Genomic DNA, 27,779 nt, shown 5'->3' with positions numbered 1-27,779 from the left:
AACGATAAAAAGTCAAAACATGGAGTCACAAAGTCAACCATTTAGCATTTTCCCTTTTCTTCAATCCAACCATCCAACTCCATAAATTAGCTGCATTTTGTTTCTGCTTTTCACATACCAGTTAATTAGAAAAGTTCATTGCACAATTTTTTAATGCTACTAAATCACTATATTTTGATTAATAATTCATGTCCCTATAGTTGATCCCCATGCTTTTTTAGTTTTATATGCATGTAAAACTAAGAAAATAATTAAATGGAAAAAAGTACAGCCAGGATAAAGGACAGGACTTATTTGCAAATAAAAAGTATTCTGGTGGTGCTCTTTTAGCAATGTGACAATGCTATGTCTTAGAAAACACAAATCCTGTATTCCATGGTCTTCCTGAAACTCTGACAGCTTCAAGGAGTATGGAATTACAGGGCGGGCTCAAAGGTCCTGTAGATTATTCCACCTTTAGCATAAGGGGTTGCCTATTTCTTTTAATGATCTCTGATCTGCTCCTGTGACAATCAGTGGTCTGCAAGTCATTACCCACTTGCTTCATTAAAATATATCTCTAATAACAAGGACAGTAAATACAATATTAAATATTTAGACTGGTGAAAGAAAACCTCTCAAGGGAAGCTACTTTCAAGGTTAATAAAAAAAGGTCTTTAAACTTTCCAAAGTATTATTTTCACTGATTAGCTCTGTTTATATTCATAAAAAGTATAAAATAGATGAAACATATATTTGCACAGAAATTTGTGCTCACAAACATTATCTCAGCCTGCAGCTGTTGGTCAGGGTTAAGCTGTCGTGCTGGCTGGAGAAGCTCCAGATGAACACATTCCCACTGGATTTCAGACAAAGCTGAGATGCCACATGATAAGGGCCTATTCTGAGGAAGGTGGGATGGCAAACAAGCAGGTTTTCATTGTACCTGTCTGATCTTCTGCCAGCTCGTCTGCCGGGCAGATGGGCTGATGACAAAGGAGTGCTGGCATGCAAAGCTGGGGATGCTCAGTTGCCTGGAGGCCAGATGATTTCTAGAGCCTTCTACCTTCAGGTGGCCCACAAAGAGGGTGCTCTCTGAACCTTTATTCCATAAGAGTTGATGTCTATTGGTCTGCCCCATGCGTGAAGCATTCCAGCAACCCCACATCTCCACCTCACTGGTCAAACAGCTTCAGCAGCCCTCTCCATGTCTGCCTGCCACTCCAGGGCTCTGGCTTTAGATGGTTCTGCAATGTTGTTTAAAGCCTGAGCAAACCCTTTTTTTCTGAACTAGGGAAATTCTCTCTAAATGGACTGATTACATTCCTTCATACTGCTCCTGAAGTGAGTGAAAAAAATATTGATTAATCATATTAGGAGGGAAATTAGCAGTGAAAAGAATGTGAAACAAAGGCAAGATAGATGCCCATGCCATATATACTGAAAAACACCCATATCAAAGGTTGTCTTTTCTGGCTAGTGAAACTGTCATTCTAATGCAGCTGTGAAATCCTAAGTAGAACTAATTGCATTTTGTCGGTAAAAAGCCTGTCTTGGAAGAAAGATTATGTAAGAAGGAACTAACCTGAACCGGGTTTTGGATCTCTGAGTTTTGACCATGGATTTAACAAAGGTTATACCACTCAAGAGAGTTAAGGGAAGACTGAGTTTGCCTACTGCTGGTCAGCTCTGTCTCCTGTTCTTAGTCAAGAGCAGGCACCACCAGGATGAAATTAATCGGGCCTATTTTAGAAGTCTGCTTTTAGACAAGTTGACGCAAATGTGGAAGTATCCATTTCCGTTCCTTACAAAGGGAATCTAGTCAAGTATCTCAGACGCAGACAATCACATCTCATCAGATGACTCCCCCTCTTCCTGACTCAGTTCTGTGTGTATGACATGAGGTAATAGTATTTCCTTTCTTGTTTGCTTAGATGGCGTGGGGGCCCACAAAAATGAACTACTAAATGCTTCTAAATTGTTTATCAGATCTGCTTCATGTCTGTGATGTGTCACATTCTAAAAAAAATCACTTCATAGGATCAGGAGTTTGGGAGCACTGGGGAAAATTTTAAAAATGTATTCCAAACAGAATTTCAAAAAGAATGTTTTCTTCTTTTACCCTGTGGGGTTTTTTATCTAGGGAAATGTCAATAACAGTCAACCCTATAAGGTGTTTTCTGTGAAAGAGTATAAAGAGCAGGAGAGGGTCTCTGGGAAAGGCCAAGGGAGAACTTGTGCACGCAGTCATGCCAAACTTGGGCCACTGATGACAGACGTGGCAGGCAGGCAGAGGGTTTGAGGCAGCTTTGTGACCTTGCTTTCCTGGAAGCACTTTCCCAACACGGTGAGTCTGTGGTGGATCTCTGCAAAGAGATGGGCTGTTTGGCTCAAGGAAAGCAGCCATCCACACAGCTGCTTTTGTTTCTGAGTTTTGGATGCAGCTGATCATCACAGAGAAAAATATCATCAGCCAGGCAAGAGGCAAGGCTCTAGGAGACACCTTCCTGACCTGTAGCTCACACCTCAGGGAGCAGCAAGGTGGGAACAGAAATCTCTGGGGATGTTCACAGCTGGCAGAGATGCCAGCAGGTCCTCAGTGCTACTGCGTTACTGCTCAGTGGAGCTGGACTGCATTGACAGCTTGATTTTGAAACTTCCCAGGAATTTTTCCTCCAGCAGCTCTTGATGATCCACGTCTGGTAGTCTGAATTACCCAGGACTTTTCATTCCAGCACATCTCTGCTGGACATGACTCTGGAATGGGTCTGCATGTTACCCAAAGTAGACATGCTGCAAGAAAGGCACCCAAACCCCAGCATAGGAGCAATAGCTTTGAGATGACAGCTGTGACATTGAATCTGACCCCTCAACAACATTTTTTCAAGTTGTAGTTGTTGGGAAATGAAGTCAAAGCATTTTACAAGTGTTTTCTAGATTAATGAAAGATTTTTAATGAAGCAGTAATTGAATTTTTATGTTAATCAAGTTTTGATTATGTGTTACATGCTCAGGGTCACCATTTCAAAAGGTTAATGCCAAAACTATCTTTGTTGTCTGCAGTTTTTGTGTCTAATATTGCTCTTGCTTTATCTGATTAGGAGGGGAATGGGATCAAATTACAAAATCAAGATCTGGAGTCTGAGAATCCAACTACAGATTTGAAATGATAAATTTTATTGGAGAAAAAGATTACATGCTGTAGCTCAGAGTCAAGCTCACAAATCCCAATTTTCTTGCAGTCCTTATTCAGGAGTTTCATTTGTACTTAAAGAAATTTGAGTGTATGCAAGTTCTGCAATAGTAATTTTCCTATAAATTCAGGCTCACACAGACTTTGTTCAGCTTATCTACTTTTTTTAAAAATTTTTACCAAGATCTGTCTGGATTTTTGCATTAGAGCACATCCACTAAATTTCTCCATTACTGTAGAAGAAATTACTTATATTTAAAGTTTAGAGTATGAACAGTTTGACTGTCAAATTGCATGCAGATCTCGCTTTCCTGTAGATATATATATGAACATATTTAGAAATATAGCTTTTGAAGGAGTTTGGTTTTTTTTTTTTTTTTTTTTTTTTTTTTTTTTTTTTTTTTTGCAAGTATTAAACCATTTAAATTTTCTTTGCAGTACTTGCTTTCAAAATAAACAACCTGAAGCTGGGTTTGGATTATGAGAAGGAAGGCCTGTACATATGTTTCAGAACAAATGTGTGGGTGATCCAAATCTGGAGCTTAGATAGTTTCCAAATGACTGATGGACACATAAAACAAGCAACAGAGTCATTTTCTTAAGTTCCAGGCATTCTGGCAGAATTTAAACCAGAGAAGAGGGACTCTTTATCAGAAAAATGAAAGAAAGTCATTTGGAAGGGAGGTGGGGAAAAGAAGAGATGTTTAGCAGTTGAAGTGCCAAGTGCTGTGGGATAGATCCTTAGCATGAAAACCTATTTGAGGCACCTGTAGAGTTCATACAGCTACATTAAAACAGATATATCACTGGATATTGGAAGGTAGCTTTTCTTTACTTTGGACATGAGTACCTCTCTCATAATTCACACAATTAAAAATTCAGATCTGACAAGATATATCATAAATGTGTCTAAACTGTACTGGCCTTATTCATAAGAGGTAGAAAAGAGTGATCTCTCTTTAAAATAAAACTACATTATGTTTTGGTTATAATGACCTGACAGTCCCTCATTGCAGAAGGGTGACTTCTGTAGCTAATATCAGAAGCCCACAGACACATCTATCCAACAAGAGCATTCAGTATTAACTGTAATATGAGGTGATTTAGATACGAAAATTCAGTTATGTGTTGACATGCAAAAAACCCTTAGAGGACCATCTGTCAGCACTGAGTTGTCTTAAGTGAATGCCATTATTGTCAGTGAAACGTGACAAGATTTTTAAAATGTACTCATAATAAAGACATACAAGTTTTCCTTTATTTAAAGGTGCTATCCATAACCTAAGGCTCTGAATGCATTGAATAGAAATATCACAAATAAAATTACAGCTTTCCAAAACAGACAGGAAAGGTGTCTTGATTATTTTAAATGAAGTTTCTTCAGCAGACAATTTTGATTCCCCCAGTGTACTGAAAAATACCAAGGGCAAAAGGAAATGAACTATGAGAATCCAGACCTGTGACCAGGGAGTGTGTTAATGTGCAGAGCACTAAGCAAGGGTGCAGAGCAGCTCATGGAGAAAGAAGAATGTAGACTTACAAACCAGGATGTGCACTGCCACTGCTTGGTGCAAGGGCTGAGCAGAGACTGGAGGGCTGAGCCAGCTCTCTGAGGACTGATTTAATACTTCTGCTAACTTGATTTGGAACTGGAATCTTCCAAATACGTTTCTGTCTCCTATTAATGAGATGACCATTTTTGCTTATGAGACAGTTCTGAGGTTGAATACCTGAGTATGTGAGAAATGAATGCAGTGCACAGCAAAACAGCAGGAGTCTTGGGCCCAAATTCAAAGGTGACTAAAGCAGAGGGAAAGAGTGGAAGCAGCAGAAGCTGTTACTATGATCTTTGCCTTCTTCCACTTGCCTCCTAGTGCTTCTGTTAGGCTCTCCTTGAAGTGGAAACGAATTGTTTTCAGCTCTGGCAGGTAAACTCTTAGCAGCAGTGGCTTAAATGCAAACCTTTAGGCTCAGTAAGTGATCCTACAAAACTTTGAATGAGGACTGTGCCTGTTCAATTTGTTTCTCTGTATTGCTAGAAAATGAAGGGATGGAGAGCTTGAAAATATGATTCCAAGAGAAGAAAATCAGCATGGGATTCCAGGAGGAATACATGTTTTCTGGCTCATTCTCTAGAGGTAGGAAGGACATGTTTATTTTCTTACCGTAATGAAGGACTCTGTTCATGTTCATGCCCTGTTTCATATTTTCTGCATTGTTCAAATGTTGCCTAGTGCTTGGAGCACATCTGAAATGAATCAGCGAGTTAAACTGGGAGAGAAGGAAGGAAACTTCTGGTGTGGCAAACTTCAGACAGCATTTGTGCGAGAGAGCAGAATCAGAATGATCCTGACCCTTCCTAGGGATTAAGGGATCTTCACTGCTTTCTGTCCAGACTCTGCTGTTCACATGAGTCTGGAAGAAGGTTCACCCCTGTAAGAGGTGCTGTTTCCTGGCTTCCCAGAGGTTGATAAGTTTGCATAAAATGTTTGGGTAGCAGAAATCGTGAATTGCAATGTAAAGTTGCAGGGTTTGAAAGGGTAAGAAAACCAGCAGCAAAGGCTGTCTGCAGCAATGATGTAACACAGGCCACGGTGGGGCGGGGGGGCTGCCTCAGAAATTTATTTGAAGTTGTTGAGTGGTTGTTGTCTGCTTTTTAATGTCTGTCAGAATCCTACCCGTCTGCATTGCATCTCACTAGGGAATCCAGACGACCGAGAGGTGATAAGAAAGGGGAAAAAAATAGTAAGGTATTGGAAAATTGAGGAAGCAAAATTAGAGGTAGACTTCAATTTGTGATTAGAAAGCTAAAGAGAGCTCTCCAGGTGATTAAGCAGGCTGCCTTCAGTTGCAGTAGCTCTCCTTACAGCTTTGAGTGGCCAGCTTCTAGATTGCTTTGGTTTGTAGTCATGGATAAGCACTCCCTCTGGAAATTACTGAGAGCAGCCTGCCACATCAGCTCACAAGCTTATAAAGTTATATTTTAATTGTGTTATTAAACCTTTCTCACTTTTGTTTTCATCTGTTTATTTCCCCAATTCATCTGGATCAAGCTGTGCTGGAACAGAAGTGTGGTTCCTCCTGAACTGTGCAGTTTATGTGTAATAGGAAAGTAATGAGAATGGGTGAAGCCCACTGGTCACAAGCAATCTGAAACTGATCTTACTCTTTCTATTAAAGGACTGAGGTTAGAAGTGTGGTAAGGGAATACTGGAGAAATGTGCTTTAGCAGTAGGGATAGAATTTTGTTCCTATTTTATTTGGTATAAAACATCCAGACACAGGTCAACGGACAGAGGTTATAATCTCTGTTCTTAGCTATTTCCTTCCTTTCCCAATCCTTTTCTCTTTCCTCTGATTTGAAATTCATCTTTGTCTTGCTCGAGGGACTCATGTAGGTGTGTTGGCTTAACACTTCCATCAGAAAGGTTATGCTAAGCAGCTGAAAAAATCAAATATGTTCTTCTGGCTTGTGAACCAGTCAGAGAGAATTACTGCTGGGACTGGAGATGCTGCTGCTTTTTTCCTATATGAGCAGTGTATTTTACATTATTTGAGCAAATTACTGAATTCTCCTTTTAACTATATCTATTACAGTTGTGTTCTGATCCTCCCTTGTGACAGAAGTCATGCAAGACAGAAGCTCCTGTTGTGTCTCTAACTCGAATCCATAGGTGCTTGCCTTTAAAACAGTGCCCATGCTTGCCAGATGTTACTCCTACAGAGCCCAGGAGGAAATGCTGCTCCTGCCTAGAGTGAGATGCAGCACTGCCCCTACAGACACCTCCAGAGGTCATGGGTGCAGTCAGCTCCACTGCAGCCTCTGCTCCCCAGCACCTGGCTCCCCTCACACACAGCTGTACGACATTGCTCAAGTGACCTGCCAGAGAGGTGAGCTCTGGGCACTTTTCTGGAGGGCGTTCTGGCAGTACAAAAGATCATTGGTTTGTTAACACAAGCAAACAATTACTTTAAATAAATTAACAATTTTATTTAATAAATTGATTAAACAATACTCCTAAACCAGGACACACCAAATTCTCAGCTGTGCACATGTAATTCAGATCCTGAGGGAAACTATTAATTACTACACTTAGACTCATGTACAAGGTGTTGAACAGGAACAGTGAGAACTATTGGCTCGTACCTGAATGAACTTATTTTGCCTGAATATTTCAAGATATTTTTAGTTTTCCTACTATAATAAATGATCCTCAGCTCTTTGATCAACTTGATGTTACAGCAAAAGAAAAGAAGGAAAAAAAGAGAAAGGAGTTGCCATCTGTCATCTGTGGCTAATTATTTCAAGCCCTACCTTGTTTTATACACTGCAGCACACTATTTTGGGACTTGTTAACTGAGAAGTCTTCTACTCTGCAAGAGCATAAATGAATTCACCTCTAGCAAGTTCCTCATGGCTCAGCATGTTGTGCCACCATTTCACACAACTTTCCTTCCAGCTGAATGTCATAATTTATTAATTCAGTACTTTATCCTGCTCCCATGGCTGCACTGGATTTTCAGTGTAAGACTCTGGTTTGTCACCTTTTTTTTTTTTTTTTGTGGCTGTATGGGAAAGGAGAACAGAGAAAGTTGGAACAGGACTGCATTCCTCCAAACTCTTGTTACCAGTCCTGCACCTTGACACTGGCTCTTGGGTAGTTTTTGGAGTAAGCCAGCAAATGAAAGATCTCTCTGCAGATTTGGAGGGACCAAGTCAGGCAGCAGGTGTTCATGGAAAAGCTGCTCACACTATTCATGTGAAAAGCAAAAAAGCAATGCACCGTGTGCTCCTTCAGAGGGGACCCAGGAGCCCTTTGATTCTACCTTGCCTGTAAATGTAGCACCCCAAAGACCTGTACAGAGTGAGGAAGCAGATTCATTACTCCAGACTTTCCCAAAAATCCTCTTGTGCCTTGATATGTGGATTACATAAACACAGGCTTTTTTTTTTTTTTTTTATTTTTTATTTTTTTTTTTGTGCATTATAACTGAGCTACTTCAGCACTGTGGGCTAATCAAAACTTATTTTTTTATTAAAACTCTCTAAAACTCTCTTGCTGATACTGTTAACTGCTTTCTCATTAGTTTTTAAAGGTTAAGGTGTATCAGGCTGGATAAAATAGAACCTATCCTCATTTTGTAAATGCTGACACTTGTCAAACTCACTATTTTTCATTTTACCAAACAAATGTTTGGGTTTTTTATTAGTTCCTTCAGCAATGGGGCATTTTTCAATATAACTAGAAAGAAAGTTTCCAGATACTGTTTCACAGTCTAGAAAAGTTGAAACAGTAAGATCTGAGTTACTCAATAGGAAAGAAAAAAGCCAGCTTTCAGGAAATACAAAAATTTCTCTAAAAATTTATATCCTTGCGAGCTTTTCAAATGCACGTAGGAAAATGAAAATAATCTTTCAATGGTTGCTTATTTTTATTTTTTTATGAAATGGCTGAATAGGCTGAGCTAAAATCTTGGATTTGTGCATTTTGAGTTGTAGTACACTAGGAGATAAACTGTGGTATTGTCCTCTACAAGAGTAAGCTTTTTTTCTTTCATAAGTAACAACTACAAGTAGACAGTGGTGGTAGGAAAAAGAAGTATTTTTAGTGAGCCCTACAGAAAGTCGACTAAGTATCATCCCAAGACTCAGAAATTCTGTGTGGACATCCATTTAAAAACAGAATGTAAGATCAAACTCAGTGATTACAGTGTGGATGTGTGAATTTCTTCCAATTTTAAAGGACTTCCAAATATTCAACCAAGTTGGAATTAGGGTCAAACATTTTGTAAAAGAGTTTTATATGCCTGGATTATGTTTCACTTCATTGGTTGTCTCTTGATTTTAGCAAGAACAAGCAGCAGAGCAAAGCTTTTTTTCCACCAAGATCTTCTAAACCCAGGTAAGAGTAGAGTGTTCTTGCAGAATCCCAGGGGAATGAAAAGCAGGATTTCTAACCACCTTTCCAAGATTGCTGGGTTTTTTCACTCCACAGAGTCTATACCGTGTGAAAAAAAAATCAAAAAGAATCTCACTTATGCCTTTCTTACACTATCAGCTCTTAAGATTCTCTTAAGATGAAACTTTTCACACATTATCTTGTATTCAGAGAAAATCAATAGATTGCAGGAACCAATCTGAAGCTTACCCTGTCTTTTTTTTTTTAACCTAATCACTTTTTTACATCGAAATATATTACAATATTTCATATCTCATTGAAAGGTATAGGATTAGTGAATGACATTTCTTCTACATACCTGCCACTTGAAATAAAGTCAAGCAAAAAGAATAGACTGTGAATCCAGGAGAAAAGTAGAAGAGAATTTAGGCAAAATATGGAAAACTGAGTAATTACTTCAACTTATACTACATGTTGCATAGAAATGTAAACCAGAATCAGTCATAACTGCCCCATCCGTTCAGTGTTCTGTACCTATAGCATTGAAAATCCTTAGTGCAGGAGATTCAAGATTAATGCAAACCTGATAAAGGAAAGAGAATATATATACATACCAGCAATTAAGAAAGGTGAGTGAACTGCCCAGATAACTGTGGTACCAACAGTGAAATGTAATGCACCTCTATTGTCAAACTACTCCATCAGGAAAAGAGATTAACTGGTAGTAGGCAGCTGTGGATTTTGCAGCTCCTTAAATAACTTTCAGTTTTTATGCATGTTAATAACAATTTTTACAGGCTTGGCTGAGGCAAGCATCTAGAGCACTATAACAAACAGACTTGCTGTTACTCCCCTAGTCCAGAAAACACAGTGGAACTGGAAAACGAGAGACGACAGACTAACACGAAGAAATGAAACATTTTTACGGACATCAGAAAGTTAGAAAGAAAGCATAACTTCACAAAACATCGCTTATTAGTTACCTGTCCCAGAGAGTAGGTGAAGATTTTGCGAGCCTGCCCTGGAGAATTCTAGGTTGCCATAGGCAGGTTGGCACCCAGGAATTTCGTACCCTGTAGCATGAATAGAGGATAAACCATGGCTAGGTATGGCTCATAAGACATACGAGTGATAACCTAGCTAGATTTGCTTCGTATCAGAAGGCTATGGCATAATTTGGTACTAATTATCGTTCAGGATATCTTACTTTAAAGCAGTATTAAAATTACAAAAGAGAATGATGCTACAGCACACACATTTAGTAACTTTCTTGGCTGAATTTTGTAGGGCAGAATAAGCATTTACAATTGACCTTTTGATGGCTCTAAATGGGTGCTACTCCATCTATTTTAATGCAGAAGCATTTGGCCTTAAGATTTGTGAATCAAACCCTTCTATTTTTGCATTCTAAAAACATCAGCTTAAACAAATTTATGCTTCATTGAAAGAGGGTCATCAAAATTTCTTCTGAGCACCATAGTGAGAACATGTTTAACAGTGTTAATTGAATCTGGGCTGAGGTTCAAGTCCTGTATACCAGGTTCTGTGCTCATCTACCAGCAGCAGCACAATAGCTGCAAAATGTTTGCTGGGAAAGAAAAGCACAAAGAGAAGCAATCTGAACTAGCAATAGAAGCTATGAATAACACAAAGCAACAGCAGATCCTGAGCCCAGGAGAAGGACGAGGCAGGCAAATTAGCAATGAGAACTGTTGCCCAACATTAGTGTCAAGCAATGCTGGTAAGATTCAAAACAGTCTGTGCAGTCCTTAGTCAAGCAAATCCTCACTGAAGTCAAAGGTGGTTTTTCCTGAGTAAATTCTGAGTAAGGGATACAATATTTGGCCATGCAGAACACTTCATACAGTATTGCTTTATTCATTTGCAATATCAGAAATACAACATGACATGCCTTGAAGGACAAATGCAATAAATATCAATTTCTCCTGACAAAAGTAGATCTGTATTTATGAACCACAATCTTTGCATAACCTTTCCCTGTGGTCAGTGACCACTGCACATGCAGAAAATCCTACCCTCCAGTATTCACCATCAATAACCAGTGATTACTGCAAAGTAGGGACCTTCTGGGTAACTCATGTAAAGAGGAACACATCTTTACATACGTGACACATTTCAGGAGTGCTACAGAGAGCAGCAGAAAATCTTAGTGTTTATGAGAAAGGATAACCCTGCTGAGGCTCTTGCCACTGCTCTAAGTCTGCCCTGGGTTTGGCTTCATGTCAAGGACTACAGGCAGCAAGCTGATGGTCTTTGAGACACCCTGAGGAAAATTTGTAAGTGAATGCCAGAATGGTTACTTTCGTTATACCACTGAGTTGTGCCTAAGGAAAAAACATTTAAGTATCCTTTAACTTCTTCCATATTGGACTTAGATTTAGTATGTAAAGACACACAAGGAAGACAAAAAAAAAAAAATTGAGGGCCCAAGTATTAAGTGTTGTCATCACATGAATTTACAGCAATATCAACTTTGAAATTGCTTTGCAGCATAACACCTCGGTACTGTTGGTTCTTCAGTGAACTGTCAGTATTACTTTGTATTATGCATTTTCAACAGCTTTTTTAATGTTTTCAAACAGCAAATATCATAATCAATAAGTGTGTACATATTTAATACACACAGTTCTGTAGCACTTTACTGTGCATTCTCATTCTCAGCTATGGATATTAGGAAAGCAGTCAGTTGTAGAAACACAATTATAGAAATGGTCTTTACCTAGCTCTCAATTTTGTATTTGCATTCTTTTAGGTTCAAAATTGTAAAATATTCCCAAAAATCACCTGAGCAATCTTAATTTTGAAAAAAATACCCCAATCAAACAAATCCAAAAATTTAGCCACAGGTTTTTCCAGAATGAGCAGAGGTTTTTCAAGTCAGTACATTTTGCATATTTCTCTGCACTTCATTAAGAAACCCTCTATAGGAGTGTTCTAATGAAAAACAAAACTTAAAAATCCTGAGATGGCTTAAATGAAAACATTAGGCTTTTCAAGCCTGCAAAATTAATTAAATTTGGGCTCCTGGTGCAAAGAAGCCATTTGAGCAATGAGAAATCTCTGCCGCATGCATATCCATTACAAGTTCTCCTCCATGTAGCCTTAATCCAATATAGCTCATACCTTTTGCTAATATATAGCAAATGGCTTTGCTACAGGTAACCTTGACAAAATATTTTAAGGCTGTGAGGTTGTGAGATGTTTTGACAGAGATGGGAGTGGTGTAAATTCCACTTCAGCTGTTTGTTCAGTGTGTTTCCTGACATCGTTGTTGTAGCAAGTCACATGTAATTGCTCCATAAATGAGCTAAGACAGAGAAAAGCTCTCTTCTCTAAATGTGGTGGATCTTTCAAAAGCTCCCCAAAGGGATTTAATAACATCCTGTCTCACATAATCAGTGTCAGCTGTAGTCAGTCTAATCCTATTCTATTATGCAAGGTCAAAAAATAATTAGTTATGGTAAGATTTATTTGCCTGATATTAAACCACAAAAATTAATTTATCAGCCTCTGCAGTTTACATGGGATATTGTTTTAGCATTGGCAAATAAGAAATCAGCAAAACAGACAAACATTTTTGTCTAAAGCAACCGCAAATTTTAAAGGAAACAAAATGGGAAAAGCTCCCAATTTTGTTACTCTGTTGTTTCCTTTCTGAAACAACAGTTGTAAGAAATATTTAAGTATTGCAAATAAGAAACCAGCCTATTAAAAAAAATATTGTATAGTCACTTCAGACAATTAGTAGTTTACTACAGGAAAAATATAAGTCTCGAACAATCTGATGATAAAGTTTTTCAGATTATCAATTTTTAAAACTACTTTTAATTATGCCAAGGCATGATAAAGTAACTCATTTTTCTACTCTTTCTCCAGAGCTTCACTTTTACTTCACTGATGTGATTGAGACCGACTCCAGTGTCAAGTGAGGCTGGAATTTGGACACAGTGTTGTAATAGTCTGTGTTTCCTTGTCTTGCCCTAGAACATGCAATATGTTATTTCAAATATTGTCTGTGGCTCATCTGGCAATAATCACAGAGTCTACTTACAGACATATAGAGAATTTGAAAAATAAAAAAGACATGGATTTCTCAGTTAAACATGATCAACACTGTCTAGAGAAGAACAGTTCATCAGTTTTGGTGCCAGAAGGTCATTGATCCACTGGGCCTGGAATAGACACATACAGACTGCTGTTCCTATTTAAGAAATAATTTGGAAAGGAAAATAAATGCAATGCTTCTTATGCTCCCCTCTCCATATTCTATAGGTGGTGAATAATTTTTTTTTCCGTTCTCTCTGAAACTTCAGCTGAAGAGAGAATCTGTGAGAGAAGCCATTCCACAGACACCAAGGTCAGTGCAGAAGGAGGAGCAAGAGGTGCCCCAGGAACTGGAGCATGGGCAGCCCAGGCACAGGCCATGGTGAGAGAGTTGTGCCCCTGCTGTCTCCCAAGGGAGGGACTCCACACTGGAGTAGGGAGCATGAAGAGTCCTCCCACTGAGGAGGAGGGAGTGGCAGAGACCAGGAGTGATGAACTGACCACAGCCCCCATTCCCATCCTCCTGTGACACTTGAGGGGAGGAGATAGATCAGAGTAAAGCAGGGAGGGTTGGTGGGAAGGTGTTAGGTGTCTTAAGACTTAGATTTTATTTTCTCATTATTCACATGTCCACACGTCTATTTTACAAATTTCAAATGCAAATCTGAAAGATTTTTCCAAAATGTGTTTTCAGAAGTTGAAGAATTTTGTGGTTACTCCACTTCTGAGTAGAAGACTTAGTGAGTAGATTTAAGCAAAAGTCACCCCAAATCTTACACCTGCTAAAGGGAGAAGAGTTTTCTGTAAAGCAGGAAGGAATGTATCCTGGTCTAAATTTTAGCTTAAAGTCAGTGATTTTTAAAACATGAAGGGGATTTGAAAGTCACCGTTAAACTGGGTTGTGCTATTATGATTTCTGTGCTTGCCCAATTTAGCCCTATTTTACCCCGCTACGAACAACTTAAGCACAGGAACTTCTATTTTTTGCTTCTATTAACACCATGAAGCTATTTTAAGGGCATGTTTTTATAAATACTAATAACCTGAGATGAAACATTGACAGAGCAAGCTGGGAGAACCACAGGGACACCTTCAAACATACTGTCACGACTCTACCTCTACATCCCGTCCTCATCGAGAAGGCACGTGGCACTGATGCTGATTTAGCATCACAGACTTGCAAGATGCTGTCAGCTGTGCTTTCCTTCTACCTACTTTCCTACCAGTCATGCCAGTGTAGGTAACTGGCTGTCATCTCCATGGAACAAGGGGTGAAGCTAATAAAAATGTCAAACACTCCATTTTCTGTGAGGGGGTGGTAGTTCTATTCCTGGAGTTATCAGAACTATCCATGACCAAAGCATTAAATAGTGTAAACCCTGCTGCAGGGGCTGCAACAATGTGTCTTTATAAATATTTTCAGGGTCCTATGGAAGCATGCATCCCACCAGTTGGGGTATTTTACAGGGGCTGGACCAAGAGCTCTGCAGTGCAGACACAGATATCAACAAAGTGTGTGAGAATAAAGGAGGCTGGGAATGTCCATGAAGCAGAAAAGGGAGGAAGATGAGGACATGTGTAATCTGGGAAGTTAATACCTATTTTATGACAGTATAAGAATACAGAGATGTTGCTCTGCCAGCTCAATTTGACACATTTTAGGAGAGCGTGTTTCTCTGAAAAAGGCCTGCTGGCTTCCATACCTTTCAGTAACTTTCTGATGAGGCAAAAACCCCCACTTTTTTTCACTCATCCTATTTCTTGTCTTTTTTTTTTTTTTTTTCCCTCACTCTTCTAAAAAGCTCCTGCCATGGTTTCTCTTAATCTCCAGTTTTGTCCATCAGTTCAATCCCCAGATTAGGTGTTTTTTGTATGGCCACTGGCTCCTCTTGGTAAATCACCTGCTGCTTCTGGTAAGAGACCATGTGCCCTCTTGGGAAGCCAGACACTAAAAAACCTTCACCTGAAAAAAGGCTTGAGGAGGAAGTCTTAGTCTTGAAACTCTAGGATTAAGAGCACCTGACAGAGATTGAACCTATGTGAGACTAGTTTGGAAACTAATGCTTTTGAAGTGCACATCTTCGAAAGTTTATAAAAATCAAATAATTACAGAATGGTTTTGGTTGGAAGGGACTTTAAAGATCATCTAGTTTCAACTCCTCTGCCATGGTCTGGGACACCTTCCACTAGACGAGGTTGCTCAAAGGCCCATCCTACCTGGCCTTGAGCAATTCCAGAGATGAGGCATCCATAACTTCCTTGGACAACCTGAGCCTCACCATGCTCACAGCAAAGAATTTATTCCTAGTATTTTATCTAAAGCTACACTTTTCCAGTTTAAAGCCATTCTTCCTTGTCCTATCACTACATGCCCTTCTCAAATGTTCCTCTCCCCTCTACAGGAGGGGGCTCTCCTGTAAGCCCCCTTTCGGGACTGGAAGTTCTCCAAGTCCTTCTCAATCCGTTCTTTGCCCAGCTTGTGTTTGTGCTGGAGATTGCCCTCACCTGCATGCAGGACTTTGCTCTTGGCCTTGTTGTACTTTGTGAGGTTTGAGGCCACCTCCTCGCCCTGAGGCCTGTCCATGTCCCTCTGGATGGCATCCCTTCCCTCAAGTGTGCCAACCCCACCGCACAGCGCGATGCTGTCAGCAAAGTCACTGAGGGTGCGCTGAATCCCACCATCCGTGTGGATGGCAAAATGTGAAATAGTGTCTTCTTTATTCCTCACAGAGGTATGTAAACTGGCCCCATGTTAAAGCCAAACTACTGGCTGCAGGGTCTGGAATTCTTTTGTTCTGGTTTTCAGGTGATCTCCTACTGGCATGTGATCCCTCTTCAGGCTCTGTTAATGGCACTGACATCAGACTGGGAGTGGGACTGAGATTGATTGAGATTCCCCTTTCCACCAACGTGGCAAGCCTATGCTAATTATAAAACAAATTCCTGACACTCTGGAAAGCTCCTTGGAATATTTTAGGTACTAGCTGCAAAGTAGGCTGGATAAGGTCTTCTTAATGAAGAAAATAATTGGCTACTTTTTTTTTTTTTTTTTTTGCTATGAGTAAAGCCACTTTTTTTCCTAGTTATATTTTCTGAAATAGCTGAGGCATTTTAACACAGAAATGTGGCATACAACATTCCCATTGATACAGTCAAAATTTTGCAAAGCATTAAGAAATCTATCAGTGGCAAATTTTGGGTGGCCTCAGTGATCAGTAATGCTGCTGGGTCATCACATCTCCCTTACCTACCTATTTATCCACCTATATATTTGCCAAACCATGTGGGTGGCCTTTTGTGAAGTAAATGTGTATGAATATGAATACACATATGTGTATGTATATGTATGTACATATTTTAAATCTACTACTTTCAGGAAATATATGAGGAATATAGTGCATAAAGGCTGTGAACTGCCATGCTGAGGCTATAAATACGTGAATGAATAATTATTACTCTATTAGGCGGGTTGACAGAGCTGTTGTGGTAGAATTGGAACTATTTGCACTGTTTCATTCTGTTTGTTGATGCCTTCAAATATCTCTGTTGCCAAAGCAGAAATTATATTTCATTCAGACCCAAGGCAGTCAGTTCAATAGAGGTGTATGAACAAAATATAGGGATTTATGACTAATGAATAAATGAACTTTCTGTTCTCAAAATGCTAAGATGACTTACACTCTGTGTGATAACATAAGCTAATCAGTTTTCCATAAATTTCTAATTAACAACAGGATTAAGGTCTTAAAAGTATCTGTGGAAACAGCTCACATTTTTCCAAACTTCTGCTTTATTGCATTAATGAGGTACTCTAGTTTGTATATGAATATCCAATATTGGCTTCAATCAAGTGGGTTATTGCAACAAAATCCAAGATTGTGAAGCTTTGCCTGCTTGGTGACCACTTTTCTTGGTATCACTGTGGCATTATATTGTGGCCATATGACTTCACGTTTTGTCAGTCTTTAAATGCATGAAATATACTAATAGATCTGAAATTTAATAGCTGTCTGAGTACAATGTTACTGATTATTAGATTTACAGGAGAAAAAAAGAAACAGGTGCAGAAACACTCCCTCCTGCAACTGCAGAAAAATATGATAGGAATTAGTCATTCAGTATCTGCATGGAAATAATCATAAATTGTTAATAATATTTCATTTTGAGTCTCCCTGAGAAACTGATCATCTGCATATTGTGAAAAACATCAGCTGTACTGACCTACAAGTTATAAACCATTGCTTTAAAATAAAAACAGTCACTCTTTTAAGGGTTAGAGATCACTCCTGCAATATATTTCAATGACAGCTGATAGCTTGTATAGTGCTTAAATGCTTTTTTTTTATTTCCAGTGGGAAGCAATAGCCATAAATGCATTGTAAGGCTGCCAAAACATACCTGCTGTAAGTGGACATTTCCCATTGGAAGTCTACTGCAAGTGTGTTTTATATTTCTCCTGAAGAGTCAGTATCAGCAGTGGCTCTCCATTGCTGCCAGTGATAATACACAACAGCTTCTCTGAGGTATTTATTTTTATGATGAGTTTTTGCATAATGGCAGGAAACAGTTTTCATGATGAATGCTTTTCTGCAGGAAAACAAATATCAAATTGACCCGAGGGCTGTTATTTCCTCCATTTACATTGGGTCCTTTTCTTCAACTAGGAGTGAATAGGAGTGGTTTCTAATGTAATTAGGCCATCACGAATCATTTCCTCCCTACCTTTTCTCTATCAGAAGTGATTTGTTCCAGTGTCCCAGCAGCAGATCCATTTTTTTCCACCCATTTTTTATTGCATTACTTCAGGCAATCTTTACAACACTGCAGCTGCCCTCTCTGAGTGCACTCAAAGCTTTGTTTAAATGTGGAGAATATTATAGGGTAGCTGTCAGTAAGTATCAGGTTGAGAAGATTTCTGTGTATATGTGCAACTTTTTATCAATCTAAAGGTGTGGAATTTGAAAAGATATTTTGGATTCCTAGTTAGGAATATGAAGATTCTTAAGGTATCAGCTGATAAATTAGTAATATATTAAAAACTGCCTTCTAAATCCTCTACTGCTGGTGTAATTTTCCTTTCCCCCAATTTTTCAAAAGTCTTCCTTAGAGCCTCTAAGTCTGGGAGCTTTAGATAATCACTGACTCATTTTGTCATCTAGGAATGCACTATGTAAGAGGTCTTTTCTAAATATATGGATGTATTTACTGCATACATCATCTGTGCTTGTATTTATATTTCATACCTTTTCCAAAATCTGCTGTGATGATTTTAAGTAGGGGGATGTGAATGTGCAAATAAAATCATACTGAATATAGAGTAGGATTATCTTTACTGAGAATAGAAGGTCTTTTGTGCAAAGACTGGTGTGTGCTTTCAGAGTTCCAGCAATCCATGCCTGGTGCCTCCAAAGAATCTAATAATTACAAGACATCCATTTAAAATCACACACATTTTACATGCTAAGTAGAGTAAGGCTGATACTTAAGACTTATGGCTTGAAACATAAAGAGGTATCCTAAATTATATCTGGTGGCTCAGTAACTTTCATTTAGTCACTGAATGCAGTGCTAAAATGGCTTCTAGGCTAAAGATCTGTTTTCTAAGCAGCTCCAGTAAACATTGGTGTGAGGTGTTTCAGCAAGAGAAGGAACGTTGGCACGCTTGGGAAAGGGCAGTGATGTTTTTGGGAACATTATGCAGAATTTCATTCATCCTTTTTCAAGAGAGAGAATCAGTCTGGAAGAAATGCACAGAAAAGAGTTTTTCTGAGACCTGAGGCATCTTAGAAAACAAACTCAAAATAAAGTTTGTCTAGATCAGTCTAAAAAAAGAAAAACTGAGTGGGGATATGGCTGACATTGTAAATATAACAGGGAAGGGCAAAAATTATTTCCTCTAAAGAAAAGTGAAGGCTTAAGAAGAAATTGATCATGATTACATTTTCTACTGGAATTTTGAAGATTTCTAATGACAGAACATGATTCTGAAACAGCCTTTCAATAAGAGTAGCAGATAGAGAACTTGCAAGATGGAGTATATGGTTGCCTGTAAATGCAGATCACTGTCCCCAAATGTCCAGGTTCCTAAATGTCTTTTTTCCTAATCTGATTTTTCACAAAAAGGGTATTGTCAATAGATTTTTTTCTAACAATGGATCTCAGCCCTTCAAGATGCCACTCCCTTAAGTAATTGGTACTTGTGGGAGAACAGAACAAGGCACCATAGTAGCACTGCCAATGACTGGCGTCAGAAATGGAAGAAATGTAATTGGAAAAACCAGTCCTACCTTTCAGAACCTTGCAGCTAATGAATTTGTCATTTGATCTCTGCTGACAATGCATTTATCAGTTCAACACTTTTATGTGTTTACAATACGAATGTTCTGCTACAGAGCAGTTGAATTTGCAATTGAGAATACTATGATTACAGAGATAATATCTAGAGAAACATTCCCAGGAGATGCTTCCAGGCAGCTTAAAATCAATAGACATGATGAGTATTTTACATCTCTTCAGACTTTGCTTCTGATTTGACTATTACAACCCTTATCTTTTACCCCTGAAGAGCATGGGTGCTTTCACTGTGGGTAGATTTCTGTGTTCTTTTTGCTGAGAAAATTAAGCAGTGAGTGATCTGCTTCAGAAATCTGCTCACTGGAGAATTGCAGTGTAATATGCAGTGTAAATATGCATGTAAACAACTGCCCTGGAGTATAATCTAAGCTATTTTTATGCTACAGTTTGGTAGGTTAGAAGAAGGAATTAATTAAAACAACAGAGATTAGACTTCAGAACTTGTTTTTCTGACTCTTCAGAAATTCAGTTGAGGCATCCTCTTCTGCTTGCCACCACAGATGGAGATTATTTTTGCTAAATTCTGATTTTATTGAAGAATTTATTCAGCAGCGACTGTATCTCTGGTAAAATAATTCAGTGAAATTGCCTGGGCTAGCTGTCATGAAGTTTATCCCTCGTATATCCATGCAGGTTGTCTTAGTCCTTCTTGCACTCTGTGGGGCTATTTGAATTGATTCTTTCTAGTTTTACATGCTTTCCATTATACAGGACAGATTTTCTGTTGTCTTAGTGTACACTACATTCAATTTGCAGGCACTTCTTTATGCCAGGCACTGTTATATTGGACCCTTGGGTATGTCAAATAAACAATACAGCTCCCAATATAGAGAAAATCAGCTCACTTTTCTATTGCTTGACTTGCTCCCCTACCCCTTTCCTTCTTTTCCATTTTTAAGTATGAGTTTATTTAGGGAGAGGAAATCTCTTCAGGATCGTGGGACAACAACCTGTAGTATAATGAATCCTTATCTCAGAATGGGATCTCAAGTGTAAAGAGAAAAACTGAGAGGAAGATTCTACTGGGGTCACTTGAGTGGAGGATCTTTTGAGAAAACAAGAAAAAGACTAAAAAAGCATCCAAGGGATGGCAGCCTTAAGGTGTATTAAAAACATCCCAGTACTCTCAGATCTGTTCAGTGTTATATTTCAGAATAGCTAATGGGAAGATTTCAAAATTATTTCATTATCCTGCATACCAATTTAAACCAGACAAGTATCAATAAAACATCTGAGTGCAGAAAAATGCAGGAAACAGACCTGACTCAGAGGCAAAGAAAATGCAGAATTTCACTACCCTGTGGATGAGTGCTGTTGAGGGAGATGGCAGGGCTGTGGAGAAGCAGGTGTGCTGCTCCTGTTTGTGCCCGGACAAGGGGCCTTGACCACTGCTGCTTGCAAGAAGGATGAGCAAGAATTTTCAGTCTACTCAGAGCATCCTTTCCTTTCACAATAGCAGGGGCAGGTCTCTGGCAGAGGCAAAGCAGAGAGCATACTACATACTGCATACTTTGTCTATGTCTAAAGCCTGCTCTGCAAATCCCATTCCATTTATTTCATGGCTTGAAACATGTGCTTTACCTGGTGCAAGGCCCATCCTATGCTTTGAAAGTGCTTTGGGGAAAAAAGTGCTGCAAAACAAACTTGCCAGGTGTGAGCAATCAGAGCACAATTAAATCTATTATGAATGAAATTAATTATCTCCTTAAAAAAAAACCAAAAACAACTTAGCTGTTGTGGAAGATGTCTTATTTAGCAATTAAAAGATGTATACGTTCAGGTGAGTCTTATTACTGCCTGGCTAACTCCTGTCATGTGCCTCTTCAAACTTTCTCTTTCCAGAACAACTGTGTGGCAGGAAACAGACTCCGTTTTCATCCAGATGTGCATCAGTGAGTTAGGGGCATGAGACTGCTTTCTTCAACGCAGACAAAGTCTGACTAGGATAACAGCTAACTAATGGATGCTGTTAAAACTAGAGAAACAGAAATGCAGAATGTGTAATGGTGAGAATCTGGTCACATGGAGTACAGCCCTCAAAGGGAGGTCCTGGAGCACTTAAGGTGACACAGGCTCAGAAGCAATACCTGGCTGAAGTGCAGGCCCTGTTTTTAAGCCATGAGTACAGAAGAATAATTCTCTCTAACCAGTCTCACAGGCACACATAATTTGGGGTTCTGGAGTGCCCTGGGAGGTTGTGCAGACACTGATCTGCCTGAGGACAAGTGGCCAGGCTCCCCAGCATTACTGGGATTTCTCTGCAAGGCGGGAGGTACGGGTCCTTGGTGGAGCTTGACCCATTCATGGTGCTTCAAATCCCCCTACCCCACAGGGATGGGAAGTATAGACTTAGCACAGAGCTCAGCAGCTGTGACCTCTTATTTTAAAAACCCAGTGGTAGTGGTGTATATCCAACACTTTCAGTGATTTGAGCAGGGAGAACTGTTTTATTTCAAATTGAAGACCTTAGTCTTGTTTCTACTTTTTCTCAGGATATACCCTTACTAGGTGGCTATCAGCACAGGTTTCCATGCTTTCCACTTGGGACTTGGCACTGGATAACCAGGAACACAAGGTCATGAAGCCAGCAAGAAAAGAAGCAAAAAAATTAAACCAAAACAAAAATCACTTCTATAAAAATCACTTATGTCTCCTTTTCTTAACTATACTGTATTTCTCTCTTCAGCTGTTTAATGACTCTGGGTTCCTTTTACAGGTAAGTCCCCTCTGGACCCAGGGGTCAGTTCTAGAAGCAGTGCCATGCCTGTATTTTGTGCCCAGAATACGATTTGGCTCAGGCAGCAGAAAGAGCAAGCATGCGTACTTAAGGTGCAGGACACTAATGCTAGCTAGGCTGTGCAAACAATTTAAATTTTAATACATTCCTTTGGACTTGGATGCCAAGTGCAACTGATTGTTAATTGGGCCGGAGGTTTGCAACAATGTTAGCTTGTTATGGCGCAAATATGGAAACCAGGTGGTCTGGTCTGGGAGCTGGTCCCCTCAAGAACACACAACATGTACAAGAAGCCAGAAAAACAGAATTTCCAGTTTGGTAGTGGGGCCAAGACACAGAGAAATCTGGCTCCTGCTTGTGCAAGCCTTATTGGTCATAAGCAATTAGAGTCAAATTACCAGCTCAAAGGGTAACATTCTAACACCTCCCTGAAGGATGCTGAAACTCTGGGCCAGTCCTCAAGGAGTTGGAAGACTACCATGTGACCCATTCAGCCAAATATTTTAGGACTTCAGATGTCAAGTGAGCCTGTAAATAGCAGATTGTACTTGCTTTACTCTCATGTAATTTTAGAGTCTCTAACTCTCCCCTGGTCCCTGCTAAAAGGTGTCATTATCTCCTTTGCCAGAAATGTGCTACTGCTGAGTAATGGGGTTTGTCTCTGCAAAAAAAAAAACCAGCTTTGGGATCCTGCCAGCTCCAGACCAGAACTGCATCCTCTTGGCTTCTACAAGTATAGAAGGTATTGCATTAAAGCAGGGTAGATTAAAGGATTGTCTCTTGCTTGACTTTTGAATTGGGGAAAGTATCAAGCCTGATAAACAAGACACCACAGCTGAGCTAATGCAAATGCCAGGAGTTGGGTAGCACTTGATGATGAGGTAAGCAGTCCTCCCCAACCCCCATCTGCTGGGTGGTATTTGCAGAAGCTGGTGACTACTTAATAGTGTTATAGTCTGCAAGGGACCTCTGGGAATGTGAGATGGGAGAGGAAGTGTTTGTGGGAGAAAGAAGCACTGAATAAAGATAGCTCATGTGAGAAAACAGCAAGTCCTCAATTATCAAGATAGTTTATTCAGAACAGTTTGTGTTTTCTTTTTGAACTGACATGTTCTCCTTGCTTCATAGAAAGAGAATTTTGGGAGCTGAGAGGCTACCTCCCTTCAGCTTCACTGGTCTTGCTTGTACATTGCTTATTCCTAACATCCCTTTGATTTTCTCTGCATAATGAGAACTGAGAGTATAAAATTAAGAGGTTTAACTTTCTCAGGTCCTTATATTGCATTTGTTCAGGACAAGAGCAGAGAAAGGACTGGAATTTCTGTACTGCCTGATCAGTAGTTATTCTGCAGGAAGGCTGACAACCTTGACCATCAGCAGCTCTTGGTATTAGAATGCAGACATTTTTTTACAATGTATTTTTTTCTATTTTTTGCCTCTGAGCATAGATAAACAGTGTGTTTTTCTACTTATTTCAGCAGCTGCTAGTCACTTTCTCTCAATCTATGGTCTTTCAGAAAGAAACTGCATTCCTCCATTGCTACTGCAAGACTTAGGCTTGATCCTTGCAGCTGCACTACACTTTTAGATGAGCAATCTTCTCGAATACTTACAGGAATATCCAGTTATAGCTTGTTCTAACAGAATCTTTCTTTTCTCACTCTGTTTCTCCTTTGCTAAGTGTATTTTGGCATCATCCCTGAACTTCTAACTGGCAACTACCTCTTTGCTGAGAAGTGACATCCTTTCACGCCCTAATGCCCAGTATCTTGTTCCTGCCTTGTTTACATGTAATCCACTTTTAACAGCTCCAGACATCTTGGCAGGAGGGCCAAAGCAGACTCACTAGTTGTATTTCTTGGCCTTTTTCTGATAAGACTTAGACATGTTCTGTTCCCTATGGACACTCTGATGAGTATGGAAGGGAAATTTAAAATCCTATTCCTTTTCTTCCTTGCTGTTCCAGTGCAACAAGAATGGCAGATCCTGCACTCTGAGGAATACAGAAACGCTGAACTGTTTGGATAGCAAGAGGGTGGAAGGGTATGTGGCCAGCAGTGTCCTGTGTCTGCATTACTGGCTGACATCTGGGAGAGCTCTGTAGGAGTCTAGCAATACAACTCGACAATTTCTCTTCAATGGACTTTGTCTTAAAGGCAGATTTTGATATTTTAGGATTAGTTTTTGCCCTGGTGTAGTTAATATTGAAGAGCCAGTGGGAATATGGGGTTTCTGTTTTGATTTCATGTGAATTCTCTGGCCACATCTCTGGCCAAAGTTAAACTTTAATAGTAATATCTTATCATATGACAGGATTTTTATGCTCTTAGATGGTTCCTTACTAATAGATTATGTATTTATAACCTGGCAGAGCCATGATATGCTACCTTCTGAATCCTGAAGACTAATTCAGGCAGATGATCAGCTCTATCACCTCATTATTCAGACCTGAGTTAGCAAAAATCCCTCACATATTAGAAAGTTCTGACAGTTGCCCCCTTTTGATTGTTTTTCACTCTCAATATATTACAGAACCACTGCAATCAACCATTCGTCTTGGACAATTAGACCAAGATAAGGCTATGGAAATGGGAAGCTGAAGAAGAAAAAGAAAAAAATTAAGGTTAGTTAGTGATGTTTTCAGCTATCTGTGCACATTTCTGGTTTATAGCATGAGTTATAAAGAGTTAGTGCTTTGAGTATCAGTATTAAAAGTGGGAATAGGTCACCAAAACTGATGTGAGTCCTGTGCATCCTGTAGAAAGATGTGTGACCTCTTCAGCCTTTGCTAGACACTTCATTAAGTTTTAAGGAAAATAAAATAAAAAAATATTTTCCATTTTGTAAGGATTTCTCATCCTGGTGTGAAAAGGCCTTTCGTTTCAGTCAAGTCTTGCTTTCTGATTAACTCCCATGGGTAGTGTAAAAGTATTAACAGATTTTTTCTATCCTCAGCATAGTGATGTTCAATCAGTACTGCACTTTTTTAGAGGACAGTAGTTCCTTGAAACCACTCTTAGCAAGTTGATGTCAATCTGATTACAATTAACAATACATTCAATTTCCATTTCCCACTTTCAAATGAAGTTGAATGATGGCAATACAAGTCAGAAAAGGGATTTTAAATAAGCTGAGTTCTCTCTAGATTTCTATGAATACAAGGTTCATTCTTTTATGGTAGGCAGCAATTTTTTGTATGTATCCCAACAATTTTCTGTTCATCTGGACCTGACAAGGTAAATGAGTAATAGAAGTGAAAAAGGAAAAGTAGAAGCAAAGCAAATGCAGTTGTCTGGATTTATTAAACCCAGTTGATGGTGTTGAAATTATTTTTTCTTATTTTTATATTAATTCATTTTGTTCAGGCCTGCTAGTGTATGTCAAATACAACATAAATGAATAAAGAAACCAACCTTTCTTATTCACCAATGGATAAAGAAATAAGCCTTATGTGTCAAAAACCATGTACTCTAAAATTAGTGTGTCTACCGCAGCTCAGAATAATAAATAGAGAACAATTTGTTCCCTTTTATGTAAATTGAATTTAACTATCAATAAGAAATATAGCAGCTTTTACTTAAAATGGACAGTCCCACAAATTTAGAAGATGGAAAAACATGGATAAGAAAGACAAATAAGGAGCTGGCAGGTGAAGCACCCCAGTTGTGGGGAGGTAGAACACAGTTGAAATATTCTTGGGGTATACTCCCAGCAGCACATATAGCAACCAAATCCAGACTGTGATGATGGCAATGGGACATGGGAATGCTTTTCTTGGAGTCTTTGACTTGCAGGTTACCTGATTGACTACAGAGAACGACCCCAAGGAAAGGAAACACTCCCAGCATTGACTCCCGTCTGGTGACTGTCTGAAAAGTTTTCGAGACATACCATTAGGTTTCATCAGGCTGCAGAAGGAGGTGCCTGAGAGACCTCCTGAGCAAGCTATGGGCAGCCTCTGCTGCTCCAGGTGAACTGGTATGGGGAAAGGTCAGAGGAATCCCCATTTGGAGAGCCTGGACTGAAGCAGAAAGGTTAAGGGATGGGAGACTGGATACAGAGAGAGAAACCAAGTACACACTCATTTCTCCAACAATTTGCTAGGTACTCCTGCCTCCTTGGACATCACAGCTGAGGTGTTTCTTGCCTGGGGCAGTTGTATCCTTACCTTTCATTTGCAGCCTGGGAAAGGAGCAGTGATTTAGCTCTGTCAGTCACTCCTTCCCTCCTAAAGCAGAGACCTGATGAACCTGACACAGCCAGTAAAACCCAAGGTCGCCTGTAGAGAAACCTCAGGATGAACCCTCAGCTCACAGGGCTGACATTACTGAACCCTCAGTCACTTGCACCAGGCATCTCTTGGCTGGAGGTATTTCATACTGTCTTTAAGGACTGTGTTATGAGTTTAGATTTAGTGTGACTGGAAATACTGAGAAAAATATGAGATGGAGATATTTTAAGTGTCTGCAGGCTTGGAACAATACCTCCACAGTGAAGCATCACTGGTGTGAAATACTCCAGTATGCCAATTTAGATGTAAAGCTGTGTTAGAACTCGGGTGCTTAAGGTCAGGGTGATGCGCAGAACCTTGGGTAAAATCTGTGAGTTTAAAACTGAAGTATTGGTGGCAGACTGGAAATACTTCTCTTCTGGTACATGCCAGACATGAAAGTTTTAATTAAGTAATGTACTTTGGCATTTTATTTTTCCACGTTATGTGCTTTTTTTACTCTATTTGGAAACTATACTTGTGTCGCACTGTTGGCGAGGAAATCTCTGTATTTAACAAGATTGATGCAGTGTTGCTGGTTCTCTCCTGTGGCCCTGAAGCACTTTGGATAGTTGCAAATGCCAAATGAGCCACATGAAACACTTTCAGGTATGTGCTGTGGCAAACAGGGTGCAAACACCATATTTGGGCCAAATTAGCACTGCCGTGTTGGCCAGTGAATGAGTACACTGCTGCTATTGAAAAAACCCTCAATACAGTGTGTTTACCTATTTTTCATCCATAGGAGAATCTTGTATTCACTGAGGGACAGATTATGGCCACTTCTGCATAGTAATTTAAAGCAGAAATATAAATTTCTGCTGCAAGCAGAGTATGCCTCATTCTTGTACTTTACAAATGAGATACACTGTCACAGGTATTTGCAGAATGCAAGAGGAGTGCTTAATTTTCCCAATCTCTGCCATATTTGGCATTTCAGAACCAAAGCAAGGAAGGCAAATTTTTGGACCCTAAATTATAAGTGCCTTCTGACCTGCTGTTTTACAAAAATGAGGTGAAGCAATGAATGTGTAATGGATACTCAGTAGTGAATTAGTACTGCTATCATTGCTAAAGGTAAATGTCTTATTGCCTTCATCTCCCTTTTCTTATTGTTCACAAGTAAAGAATCATTGTGCTTGAAGGTAAATCAAATCTGCCTTCTATGGTGCAGTGTGAGTAGACTCTGGGCTATACATTTTATCTACCTCTGGGCTAGATTATCTACCCTCCAATGTGGCTATTAGGCCACTGCACTTTATATGCCCTTTTCTCTTCCTT

At 39.4% G+C, this 27,779-nt stretch overlaps 1 protein-coding gene across 12 annotated transcripts in view; it reads right to left on the bottom strand.

Moving 5' to 3' along the window:
- BEGAIN (brain enriched guanylate kinase associated) overlaps window positions 1-27,779 on the bottom strand; it is a 156,760-nt gene that overhangs the window by 62,637 nt on the left and 66,344 nt on the right. For 6 of the 12 annotated variants that reach the window (XM_068192426.1, XM_068192425.1, XM_068192428.1 and 3 more), the window contains one exon: window positions 10,056-10,145. The exons of the other annotated variants lie outside the window; for them this stretch is intronic. In XM_068192426.1, the coding sequence (XP_068048527.1) occupies window positions 10,056-10,145 (90 nt within the window). The remainder of the gene's footprint in view (window positions 1-10,055; window positions 10,146-27,779) is intronic. 12 annotated transcript variants of the gene reach the window in all.

The sequence above is a fragment of the Anomalospiza imberbis genome, chromosome 6, assembly GCF_031753505.1.
Source record: "Anomalospiza imberbis isolate Cuckoo-Finch-1a 21T00152 chromosome 6, ASM3175350v1, whole genome shotgun sequence".
NCBI classification, from domain to species: Eukaryota; Metazoa; Chordata; class Aves; order Passeriformes; family Viduidae; genus Anomalospiza; species Anomalospiza imberbis.
The sequence above is the reverse complement of the archived record's forward strand: the minus strand, read 5'-3'. Positions and strand labels throughout refer to the sequence as shown.